Source organism: Betta splendens, chromosome 3 (assembly GCF_900634795.4).
Source record: "Betta splendens chromosome 3, fBetSpl5.4, whole genome shotgun sequence".
Lineage (NCBI taxonomy): Eukaryota > Metazoa > Chordata > Actinopteri > Anabantiformes > Osphronemidae > Betta > Betta splendens.
This window is the reverse complement of record NC_040883.2, coordinates 198,832-211,814: the sequence shown is the minus strand read 5'-3', so window position 1 is coordinate 211,814 and position 12,983 is coordinate 198,832. Positions and strand designations below refer to the sequence as shown.

General features: G+C 48.9%; 1 protein-coding gene across 11 annotated transcripts in view; it reads left to right on the top strand.

Annotated features, from left to right (window-relative positions):
- Nucleotides 1-226: 226 nt before the first annotated feature.
- Nucleotides 227-12,983, top strand: part of celf1 (cugbp, Elav-like family member 1) — a 49,441-nt gene continuing 36,684 nt past the window's right edge. For 2 of the 11 annotated variants that reach the window (XR_008694309.1, XM_055507640.1), the window contains exons 1-3: nt 228-645; nt 7,907-8,026; nt 8,126-8,306. Coding sequence is in view for 9 of the 11 variants with exons in the window: in XM_055507640.1 (XP_055363615.1) it covers nt 8,236-8,306 (71 nt within the window). In the remaining 2 variants the exon portion in view is untranslated. Of the gene's footprint in view, nt 646-7,906; nt 8,051-8,125; nt 8,307-12,983 lie in introns of all 11 variants that reach the window. The other 9 variants (XM_055507641.1, XM_055507635.1, XM_055507639.1 and 6 more) reach the window with 8 other exon arrangements.

The following is a 12,983-nucleotide window of genomic DNA, read 5'->3' as shown; positions in this document are numbered from 1 at the left end:
CTGTATTTCCTACTTGCTGCTATATTTTTCTTCCCCTGTATCACACTCTGTGCTGTTGTGAGACAAAATGTCCCCATTGTGGGACTATTAAAGGTTTTCTTATTCTCTTTCTTGTTGTTTGTTTGTGGTCAATTAGCAGAGTGGTGGCACCTGGTTGCTGAGGTATAAATACCTCTGCGATTGCAGGTAGTGATGGGCAAATGAAGCTCTATAAAGCATTGAAGCGCAAAGGTTCTTGAAGCTTAATTTGCTCTAGTAGGACATCTACTGGACGCAACAATATCAATTGGCAGAGTGCAGCCCAAACGAGTTACGCAGAGTGGACAAAGCTGTCACAGCCGAAAGACGCTCGCAATGAGTTGACACAGAGGCAGCCGACAGCGGGACAGTACCGCCGGGCAGTTTACAGGAGCTGTATGCAGCAGACAGCTGGTGGTCTGCACCACACGCCGATGGGAACAACTGAACATCCCTGTGCTGAATTTCACCGCTGCTGATTTTGATTCGATGAAGTTTCAGATTCTACTGCTGACGACACAATATCAGTTTCGGGCTATATGTAGACAGAGGAGCTCAAAACTAGCGTCAGGATACCGAGAAGAAACTTGAAAAACAGCCTTGACAGAATGATCGAATGAGCACTGAGTAAGTAATATGTTCAACTGTTTGATGTGTTAGCTTGCGCTGTGAACTGTGACTTAAGTTACGAGCTGCTGATTGTGTGTTTTAGACTGTCAGGAGTAACGTTTTTGCTGCTATCGCTAGCTTGTGTGTATTAGCACTGAGTGGCTAGCAGCAACAAATTCCATATTACTACTGGACTTTGTAGGCAATATCGACTTCATCGCCGCCAATTCATCTTGAATAAAGTTGGGAATTCTACCTTGCTTGCTGGATAGCTCAATCGGTAAAGGACTTGCATGCGGGGGGTTCCCGGTTCGAATCCCTGTTAGGGCGAATAAGCATCCAGTGTGGGTCCTTGGGCAAGACCCTTCAAGCTACCGCCTACCTCATATCATGAGAGACAATGAACCACATGACATACCGGCTCAGACGTCGCGTCAGGTGTTGGGGAACCAGAGCACCTTGGTGAGAAGTGAGCTACTGGAACAAGAAAGAAATGGCTGAGATGCGAGAACAAGGCTCTGTTGGAATGCTACTACTCAAGTAATCCTAGTCAGAGGGGTTACATGCAAAGAATGTGCGGTAAATGGGAACGGAGAAACCCACATTCAAGGCTGACTGCGAAGCAACTAGTAGCTCAGTGTTCCAACATCCACAAACGGCAACTGCTATCACAACTTGAGATTCACGAGGTACAACACAAATGCTACGGCAAGGGGGAACCAGGACGCCAGGTCAGAGGGGAGGTTTCACCATCTCCCCAACCGGAAATTGGGTACAAAGCCCCAATGAGCACAGATACGCTGAGCGAGGCAGCGACTGACCTGAAAGATAAGATCATGGCGAGATAGAACAGGCAACCCCGAACCCCACTACAACGGCTAAGTGAAGTACCATCAGAAAGTCTCATGGAAGATGTGAATGCAGCATTGACAGCGATCCCTACCACAACAATCACAGAAACCAATGAGCTGATATACGCTTCAGCATCAGTGATCCTAGAGGTGCTTGGCTATAAGAGCAACCATGGGAGCCATGAGAAACAATACCCACCATGGAAACGAAGGTTGGAGGCAAAAATCAAGGCAGCTCGGAGGGAAGTGAACCAAATGACAGAGGCCCAGAGAGGTGCAATGAAAAGACCGATGCCCAAGAGGTACAGCACTCGAAACTGCCAAACAAAGGCTACAAGCCTTGGCCAGCCGCCTAAAGAGATACACCAGAGACAATGAAGCCAGACGAATCAACCGGCTGTTCGCAACACAACCTGCGAAAGTGTACTCTCAATGGCAGGGTAAAAACAGCAGAGCAGACCCACAAAGGCTGGAAACTGAACAGTACTGGAAGTCTGTTATGGGAGAGGGAGGCATCACACAACAGCGATGCACAGTGGCTGGTGGATCTGAGGGAAGACCACAGCAACCTCCCTGAAACAGAATCCAGTGACTATCACAGTGGCAGACATCCAACTAAGAGTCTCGATATGAAAACTGGACAGCACCTGGCCCTGACATGATCCACACCTACTGGCTAAAAAAGCTCACTGCAATCCATGAGCGCCTGGCAGCACAAATGAACCAGCTGCTAAGGGATGGGACTCACCCTGAATGGCTAACCGAAGGGCGAACGATCCTGATAATGAAGGATCCCTCAAAGGGTACAGTCCCATCCAACTACCGGCCAATAACCTGTCTCTCCACAACATGGAAGCTCATGTCAGGCATCATTGCAGCTAAGATAAGTGGGCACACGGGTCAATACATGAGCAAGGCACAGAAGGGCATTGGTAAAGATACCAGAGGAGCCAAACACCAACTCCTGGTTGACAGAACAATTGCCCAAGACTGCAGAGTGCGACACACCAACCTGTGCACAGCCTGGATCGACTACAAGAAAGCCTATGACTCAATGCCACACACATGGATCCCTGAATGCTTGGAGCTCTACAACATCAACAGAACTCTAAGGACCTTCATTGCAAACTCAATGAGGTTGTGGAGAACCACCCTTGAAGCCAATGGGAAGCCACTTGCCCAAGTATCCATCAAATGTGGCATATACCAAGGAGATGCACTGTCCCCACTGCTGTTCTGCATAGGTCTGAACCCCCTCAGCCAAAACATAAACAAGACTGGCTATGGATACCGACTCCGGAACGGGGCCACCATAAGTCACCTCCTCTACATGGATGACATCAAGCTGTACGCCAAGAGTGAGCGAGACATCCACTCGCTGATCCACACCATCAGGATCTACAGCTCGGACATTGGGATGTCATTCGGACTTGATGGATGGATGGTGACCAAGAGAGGCAAGGTTATCCACACAGAAGGGGTCTCACTCCCAGAAGGAACAATTGCAGACATTGAGGACATGTCACAGTCTAGATCATTTAGTCACTGTAATCACTCATTTCCGGTTTTATTTTGTCACCACTTCCTGTCGCAGTCATTGGTAGTTTCAGTCAGCCTTGCTCCCGGTTCTAATCTACTCACCTGTCTGTCATTTAGTCATCGCCATTTAGTACTTAAGCACCACCTCTCACCCCAGCCCCTTGCCAGATTGTCTTTTGTGTCCTTGAGAGCAATCCAGCGTTTGTATCCATGATCTTGAAACCCGTGTATGACCCTGCTTCTCCTGACCTTGACTCTTGCCTTGCCTACGATCCTGTCCTGCCGTGAGTTGACCCTAGCCTGCCTTGTGACTGCTGCTTGTCTAACCCTGCCTGTACTGAAACCCGCCGTCTTTGTGTACCGACCCTTGCCTGCCTGACCACGAGCTCGAATAAACCCTTGTTGTTCACTGAGCCTTGTCTCCGCTGTGCGTGTGGGTCCGCTACCTTGAGTTCGTGACAGTACAATCTGGCCAGACTCGGACCCAGCCGGCGTCTTGCATCGGTTAAGGGCTGCAAGGGATTTTGTTTTGTGTACTCGGACAACGCAGAGTCGCAATGGTGTTTTCCTGCTCGAGGCTGCCGGAGGACCTCCGCTGGTGCTTCGGGGAGCTCGCGAGGAATTACGCGGAAGCCCCCAGTCTGAAGGCGCGGCTCCGCGTCATAAAACAGGCGATTGCTATCCTGGAGGAGGAATTTTGGTGGCTTGACTACCCGGAAGTGCAGTCGCTTTTTGAGAGGCTCCAGGCAGTGCGGAGGGATTTGGCACGCGCTCTGCGCGCGGCGCCCGCCAGCGTCTCATCAGCTGTTCCTGCCTCATCGGAAAGAGATCCTGTCGTCGTCCAGTCAAGCCAAGCTCACGCTCCTGTCGCTGCTCAGTCAAGCCAAGCTCACGTTCCTGTCACCGCTCAGTCGAGTCAAGCTCACGTTCCTGTCGCTGCTCAGTCAAGTCAAGCTCACGTTCCTGTCACCGCTCAGTCAAGCCAAGCTCACGTTCCTGTCGCGGCTCGGTCGAGTCAAGCTCACTCCCCTGTTGCCACTCAGGCAGATCCAGTCCCTGCCCCAGACGCCGTTCAGGCAGATCCAGCTCCCGTTCCAGACACCAGCTCATCAGCCCAAGTCCATGCCCACGTTACCGCCATAGTTCCCGAGTCCAATTCCGTCCGTACCGTGGCCCCAGCTCCTGCTTCAGCCCTGGCAGTTGAGGAGGTGAAGCCCACAGCTAGTCGTCGGAGGTCCATACGGCGTCGACGACAGCCGGTTTCCCCTGTCCAGGCTCCAGAAGACTCGGTCACGGAAATCAGACTGCCCCCTTCGCCAGCAGAGGGCACTCTCGTCCCATCAGACGACATACCCACCTCCATCGCAGGCATCCCGGACAGCATCCTCCAACGGATCCGTGCCCAATGCGCCCCTCCAGTCCTGTTCCTGTTTGCGCACTGTCTGAACTCCGCCGAGGCAGAGACCGACCCGGTAATCAAGGAGCATCACTTCCGTGAAGCCGCCCTGCTCATCGCTCGGAAGCCTGCGCTGCGCGAGGCCCTGGGTTTCATTGAACCCCCGTCAGAGCCTGCACCCGTTCCCGCATCAGAGCCTGCACCCGTTCCCGCATCAGAGCCTACACCCGTTCCCGCATCAGAGCCTGCACCCGTTCCTGCATCAGAGCCTGCACCCGTTCCTGCATCAGAGCCTGCACCCGTTCCTGCATCAGAGCCTGCACCCCTTGCCCCAGTGTCTAAGCCTGCACCCCTGGCCCCAGCGTCTAAGCCTGCACCCCTGGCCCCAGCGTCTAAGCCTGCACCCCTGGCCCCAGCGTCTAAGCCTGCACCCCTGGCCCCAGCGTCTCTGGCTGCATCACTGGCCCCAGCGTCTCTGGCTGCATCACTGGCCCCAGCGTCTCTGGCTGCATCACTGGCCCCAGCGTCTCTGGCTGCATCACTGGCCCCAGCGTCTCTGGCTGCATCACTGGCCCCAGCGTCTCTGGCTGCATCACTGGCCCCAGCATCTCTGGCTGCAGCATCTCCTGCTGCCCTCCAGCTCAAGCCTCAGCTCAGCCACGTCAGGCTCAAGCCTCAGCTCAGCCTGCAGCAGCTCAAGCCCCAGCTCAGCCTGCAGCAGCTCAAGCCCCAGCTCAGCCTGCAGCAGCTCAAGCCCCAGCTCAGCCTGCAGCAGCTCAAGCCCCAGCTCAGCCTGCAGCAGCTCAAGCCTCAGCTCAGCCTGCAGCAGCTCAAGCCTCAGCTCAGCCACGTCAAGCTCAGGCCTGGGCTCCGCCACGCCAAACTCAAGCTCTATCTTTACGCCAGCTACCGGACACCCCTGGCCAGTCACACCAGGCCTCAGTTCCTGTTCCTGTTCCTGTCGGCCATATTGAGGCCGTCCCAGTCCCTGTTCTCGTCGGCCATTATGAGGCCGTTCCAGTCCCTGTTCCCATCGGCCATATTGAGGCCGTTCCAGTCCCTGTTCCTGTCGGCCATATTGAGGCCGTTCCAGTCCTTGTTCCCGTCGGCCATATTGAAGCCGTTCTAGTTCCTGTCGGCTCCTCGGAGGAGGACGCCGTTCTAGTTCCTGTCGGCTCCTCGGAGGAGGACGCCGTTCTAGTTCCTGTCGGCCCCTCGGAGGAGGATGCCGTTCCAGTTCCTGTCGGCTCCTCGGAGGAGGACGCCGTTCCAGTTCCTGTCGGCTCCTCGGAGGAGGACGCCGTTCCAGTTCCTGTCGGCTCCTCGGAGGAGGACGCCGTTCGAATTCCTGCCACTGTCGGCTCCTCGGGGGCCGCAGTTTCCGACGATCCCCAGGTGGGGGTCACTCCCGCCGCAGCGCCTGTTGCAGCCCCTGTTCGTGACAGGACAGTTACAAGTACCTTGGAACACCACAGGCAAACGGCAACCTGTGGGAATAATAAGGTGGCCAAAGGAAGAGATACAGACCACAGATGTTAACACACGAAAGCTCCTCACCATGCATGGAGGGTTCCACCTCAAATCCAGCACCCTGAGACTGTACGCTAGCCGTAAAGAAGGAGGCCGAGGACTAGTGAGCGTGAGAGCCACTATCCAGGTTGAAACATCCAAGATCCATAAGTACATCAAAGATAAGGCCCCGACAGATGACGTGCTGAGTGAATGTCTCAGGCAGTGGAGAACAGAGGATGAGATGCTGGATGAGGGACCATCATGGGAGGACAAGCCCTTGCACGGGATGTACCACCGGAACAAAACTGAAGTGGCTGATCTCAACAAATCCTACCAATGGCTTGAAAGGGCTGGGCTGAAGGACAGCACTCATCCTGGCCGCACAGGAGCAGGCCCTGAGCACCAGAGCCATAGAGGCCCAGATCTACCACACCAGACAAGACCCAATGTGTAGACTGTGCAAAGAGGCCCCTGAGACGGTCCAGCACATAACTGCAGGGTGTAAGATGCTGGCAGAGAAAGCATACATGGAACGCCATAACAGGCGGCACGGTGGTGCGGTGGGTGGCACTTGTTCTGGGTTCGATTCCTGGAGGCGGCCCTGGTGCCTTTCTGTGTGGAGTTTGCACGTTCTCCCCGTGTTTGCGTGGGTTCTCTCCGGGTTCTCCGGCTTCCTCCCACAATCCAAAGACGTCCTAGGTCGATTGGACTCTCTCTCCCATTGCCCGTAGGTGTGAGTGTGTGTGAATGTGTTGCCCTGCGATGGACTGGCGACCCATCCAGGGTGTACCCTGCCTCTTGCCCATAGCCAGCTGGGTTAGGCTCCAGCACCCCCGTGACCCCGCATTAGGGAATAAGCGGTTTGGAAAATGGATGGATGGAACGCCATAACCAAGTGGCTGGCATAGTATACAGGAACATCTGCGCGGAGTATGAACTGGAAACCCCAAGGTCAAAGTGGAAAACCAATTCTCTACCCAAGGTGGTAGAGAATGAGCGAACCAAGATCCTGTGGGACTTCCAGGTACAGACGGACAGAATGGTAATGGCGAACCAACCAGACATTGTGGTGGTGGACAAAGAACAGAGGAAAGCCGTAGTGGTGGATGTGGGAATACCAAGCGATGGCAACATCAGGAAAAAGGAACATGAGAAAGTAGAGAAATACCAAGGGCTCAGAGAAGAACTGGAGAGGGCTTGGAAGGTGAAGGCCACAGTGGTGCCTGTGGTGATTGGAGCACTGAGGGCAGTGACCCCCAAACTGGAGGAGTGGCTACTACAGATCCCTGGAATAACATCCGAAATCTCAGTCCAGAAGAGTGCAGTCCTTGGAACAGCAAGGATACTGCGCAGAACCCTCAAGCTCCCTGGCCTCTGGTAGAGGACTCGAGCTTGGAAAAACGGATGAGACCACCCGTGGAGGGTGAGAAGGGAGTATTTTTTTTGTATATATCTGTTGCTGTTTGTCTGTCTGTCTGTTTATCTATCTGCCTGTCTGTCTACCAGGCCTGCCTGTCTGTCTGTCTGCCCGTTTCTCTCTGTCTCTCTGTCTCTCTCTCTCTCTATCGCTCTGTCTGTCTGTCTCTATATCTATCAGTACAGGCAGGAAAGTCATGAAGGTTCCTTTTCTCATCATTGGATAGATGAACTGAAAGGAGGCTCCTTGTATTCCAAAAGATTCTAATATCTAAAAGAGTAAAACCTTTGATCTGAGAAGCAGCATGTTACCGATCAATAACTTGGTCCTACCGATCAATAACTTGGTCCATGTCTGTATCTGTGAGAAGAAATCCAAAGTGTCCTGTGACATTTGCTGTGTGTAGAACAACAAAGAAAACATGGCCTTAATGCCGGAACCTGACGCTCTGGCTGCTCCGGGGATTATCCACGGACGGGGACGGCCCCCTCCTCTGCCTCTTAGTGCTGTGCCCACTGGGCCTTATCACTATCGATCTGACACCCTGTTTATCTGACGCTGCAGCCAGATCTGCTGGCCTAGGAAAAACTCTCACAAAGGCTGTGGACCATCAGCACTTTGATTGTGGGAGCAAACTGCCTCTGTGATCCCAGCAGCCCTCTGCTGACCTGACGCTGAATGGAGGTTTGTCTCATCCCACATCCACAGGTTTGTCACTCTGTGTCTGTTCTGAGACCGAAGTGGTTCTTAAGCCAGATGTTTGTGTTTTTCATGTGGATATAGTTTTGGCAGCGACAGCTGGGGTGCTGCTTTTTAGAACCAGTTGTCAGGGACCAAAGGGGACGTGCATCATCTGGAGTTTACCGTTGCTGAGAATATTACGTCTGATCATCATGACTTCGTTTAAGCTGGACTTTCTCCCAGAGATGATGGTGGATCGTTGCTCGTTAAATTCTAGTCCAGTGTGAGTATCATCATCAGTGTAAGGGTTAGAGTTTTGGTTTGAGGAAAAATGTTTTTTTTTAGTGAAAATAAAGCTCAAATATTATATTCAATGGACGAATGTTCCTGAAAGACTGTACTCTGTCATGTTAAAAACCCAGCAGAGAAAAAAAACACTATCCATTTTCACAGGAAAGAAAATAGAATGTCTTAAAAGCTAAAACAATAATGTTTATTGTCATCAGAGTAATGAACATATTTTATTTGGTTGCACGCACACACACACACACACACACACACACACACACACTCACACACTCACACACTCACACACACACTCACACACTCACACACACACTCACACACACACACACACACACACACACACACACACACACACACACACACACAAATTTGCTGAAACAATGGGGGACTTGGGGCCTCCACAGACTGGATTGGACAAGATCCTGGAGTCTGTTCCCGTCTAGTCCTGGACCATTGTCTCATTGTGTCAGGCATGTGGATGGTCACAGCACAGCCAACATGATGTGAGTGCTGAGTGAGGATGTGGTGTTCTAGGGTCCTGCCACACTCTTCATCTGGACTTTGGGTTCCTTGGCCTCGTCTCTGCTTTTTTTTCTCTTTCTCTTCGTGGCCTGGTAGCGTAGCTGGTAACGGTTCGGCCTCGGGAGGCAAAGGTCTGCGGTTCGATCCCTGCCTTCGGCGATGAGCAAGACACTTCTCGCTAGCTCCCCGAGGGCTGCTCATGTGGCAGCTCACTGCTCCCCCAAGGGGGATGGGTCAAATGCAGAGAATGAATTTCCCCACTGTGTGACTATTAAGGGTTAATTTCGTTCTTCTTTCTTTCTTCATTTTCTCTCCTGATGGGACCTCGTATTAGCTCTGCCATTCTGCCGTATTTTGCCCCCATTCTGCCTCAACCATTCTGTGGTCTATCGTTACTTTTCCTCCGAGGTGTTGGTCAGAATTCGGTTTATTTGCGCTATGAATGCTAATCCACTTGTTTAGCACCATGCTTTGGAGCTGATTGTACTGGGGCTCCAGGCACTGGATTTATCCAATGTTTTGTTCTCTTCTGCTGTTTAGTGACTCAGTTGGTTAGGCTTCCCGTCACTTTGTTTCTGCTTCACAGAATAGTTCAATCCCACTTAGTAATTTGTTTTTTCTCTGACTCTAGTTGGGTCTATTTGTCCTGTTTAGTTCATGGAGTTTTCTGACATCAAGTGACTATAAATTCCAGGATAATCTAAAAGACATTATCTAAAAAAATACTGTGAAAACTGTTTGTTTTCACGTCTCCATGAAAGGGGGTTTGGATCCTTCACAGGATGGGTAAAACTGCAGGACACACTTGGTGCTATGGTGGACTTGAACTTGGCATCTTCTAGTATCTCTCTTCTGCATTTGCCACATAATAATAATAATAATTTTCCACCCACATATGGGGGAATGGGCCACACTTGAGTCATGACTTTATCTGTAAAAACTATTGTATGTTTCACTGTTAAAAAAAAAAGGACATAAAATAAAAGCGTCCCTGGTCTATCAGATTGACAAGCAACACAAAATCTTGTGTGTTTCTGTGACAGAATGGATGTCGCACCATCTTGTATTCAATGAATGTAAATGTATGTGGTCAGCCAGAGCCACCTCAATAAAACCTGTGTGAACCTCTGTTTCACTTTACCATTTTAGGGCGACATTAACACACAAGTTTTTTTCTTTTGGGAGATTTATTAATGATTTATGTAAATCAGTTTTCATCTGAGCGTCCTAAAGGTTTGTGACACAGAGCAGAGGTCTGGTGGAGGCATTTGGAAGAGGATCTTCCTGTAGCTCTTTGTCTCCAGACCAGTGGTCGAAATCCACTGAGTCTGAGGCTCTGACCAGTTGCTGAATTATTATTACCATGTTCCCTACCAGGAGCCATTCCCCTGCTTATCACCATGAGGTAGACACTGGATGTCTCTGGTTCTGATGTGTTTCTCCTGTCTGTCTCTAAGCAAAGGTTGGACTGAAGCTGGCGTTTTGCCTTTTAGCAGATTCAAATTATTAATAGTTTGATATTAATGCAGAAACATTAATATTCCTTGAAGTTGGGGCACCAGGTTTGTTTTAAAGCTGAAACCACGCTTGTATCGATCTAGTCAACGCTAGATGTCAATTCAATGAGTTACTAGTTATGAACAACAATAACAACAATAACAACTTTCTCGATAAAACCAAATCAGTCTCTAATGTTGTGAATTCTTGTCACGGTTCAGTGACCTCTACTTAAATCTGAAGAACAATGCACACAAAACCAGGTTCCTTTTAACGTTTTATTAATCTTTTACTACTGGATATAGGAATAAAATAACATAGAAATAATCAAATAAAAAGAACAGAAAATGAGCAAACAATCAGCATGAGATGATCAGCAATGAATTAATCAATGAGTGAAAGAACAAGGAATGGTCTAGACATAAGTGTGTGATGGCTTTGATCAAGTGAAAAGAGTATTTGTTTCTAACTTATAAAAACCTAAGGATAACTAATTAATTTGGAATATTCAATTTTAGCGCACTGAGAAACATCAGAATTCTCAGAGGATGAGAGATGTTTGTCTTGCCTTAGCCTTGCTGTAGGCTGCTGTGCAGTGTCTCCCGTTACCGGCTTGGTTGAGCAGGCGTGCCCTCTCTGATCCAGCCTCTGGGCCAGGAATCCTCGCCCGTGGAGATGACGGCTCGGGGTCAACGAAGTTACAGTCAGCCAGGCTGGACGTTCCAAGGTGTTTCAAAACGTCAGCACTACTTAAACTAGTCTAAAAGGGAAAGCGGACTGGAATTGAGTTTATTTGGTTCAATAAAAAATAGCGAGTCAACTAAGGACTGTTTGTTATAGTTTCAGTTTCGCAGAGTTTCTTGATGACCGTCATGAACCTGGGCTGTTCCTGTGTTTTTGTGGTTTGCCATGTTCATTTCCTGTTTTATTTTGGTAGTGTTTCCGGTTTCTGTTCTGTTGTGTCTTTTGCCTACTTTACGTTTCTAATCACGTGTCCTGTCAGCTGTCTCCACCCAATAATTAGTTTCCTGAATTTAAACTCCAGTACTCACCTGTTCCGTTTGCCAGTTTGTTGTTGTCGAGCACCCGGTTTGTCAGTCTCCCAGCCAACTCCATGGAGAGTAAGTCCATGGTTTTGACTCATGCCCGTTTTTAATCGTGTTTGCCCTGTCCTTGCCTGTACCTCTGCCTGAAGATTGTGTTTCCTGGTTCTGACGATTGCCTGCCCGACTCCTGTTTTCGCCTGCCATCTTGGTTTATACCAAATAAATCTGATTCATTCTCAGTCTGTCTCCTGAGCTGTGCGTTTGGGTCCCTCGCTCCTGTCCACTCCCTGCGAGTCCTGACAATGACTTTCTAACATAACAAAATTTGCTGCCCGTTCATATTTCTAAGTTTAACCTAAGTTTACAAAATTTAAGAACAAAGAAAAATTAAAGGAAAAGTAATGTGACGCAAAAAGAGAAGGTGAAAGAACTTTGAAGATAGAGGGAAATCCAATTTAACTTGGGTGTCACTGGTTTAAATACCCCTGGGGCAGTAGTCACTGAAGGGCAGAGAAATGAGGTCAACCAGTGGTAAGGAATTCTACCTCTTCAGATCAGATATCAAACTATTTGATTTGGATTGCTCATAAATTTGGGATAACTAAGCTTTCCTCTTTTCATCAAGCTCAAAGTTCAATCACACCATAACATTATAAACATGTAACGATCACTTTGACACTGAAATAAGCAGTTAAGTCAGAATGGTTAACAGCAATATTAAATGCATAGATTATTAAGGTTTTATACATGGTCCCTTAAAACGCTGTAACAAATGAAATGTTATTCCTTGATGAATGGTCATGTCCTTATGTAACACCAAGTAAACACTAAAACATACACGAATAATAAATGCAAGCAAAATCAAATTATAAATGACTTGATCCAGACATCACTAATTAAACTATTGTAACACTTATAATGCAGCACAATAATGAGGATACTTAATTGTAGCTGGTGGACATAGCCTATACGTATGTTGCACGGATTAAAAGAAGTAATGGTGAGTATCTTTATTTCAGTTTTATACATTCACACAAAGAAAAGCATTTTTTCAATTTCCTGGCAAATCTGTAGGTCAGACATTGAACATCACACAGAAACCAATCTATTTTCAAATAGTAGCATTTTGTTCACAGAATACAATGGCATCAGTTTCATGACAGTTGAAAGTTCTGGTGCATCTGAACCAGAACTTGTGTCCAAATTTCCTTTTTTTACTTCACATTTCTGGTTTACGATCCAGATCTCCTGAGCTAGTGTGAGAATCCATGAAGTGAGTCTTGGTAGAGAAATTATGAGACAAGTCTTGGTCTGGCTACTGATAATGTGGTGGAGGACCCTGGTGGGATTTAGGTTGTGTCATTTAAAAGTATCCATGGTCTTTTGATGTGCACTTACCCATATGTGGGTTGTTTATATTAAACTCACAGTTCTGTTGTGAGAGGAAACAGTGTCCTGTGGAATAGACAAGAATTCCGTGTATTCCTATCTTCTGGTGAATCGCAGCTTTGTCTCTGTGGAAGGGAGTGAAGCTTACAGGTTGTGTTAAGTTACCTAGGTCCAGACGTAGATTGCTACACCCTTGTGCA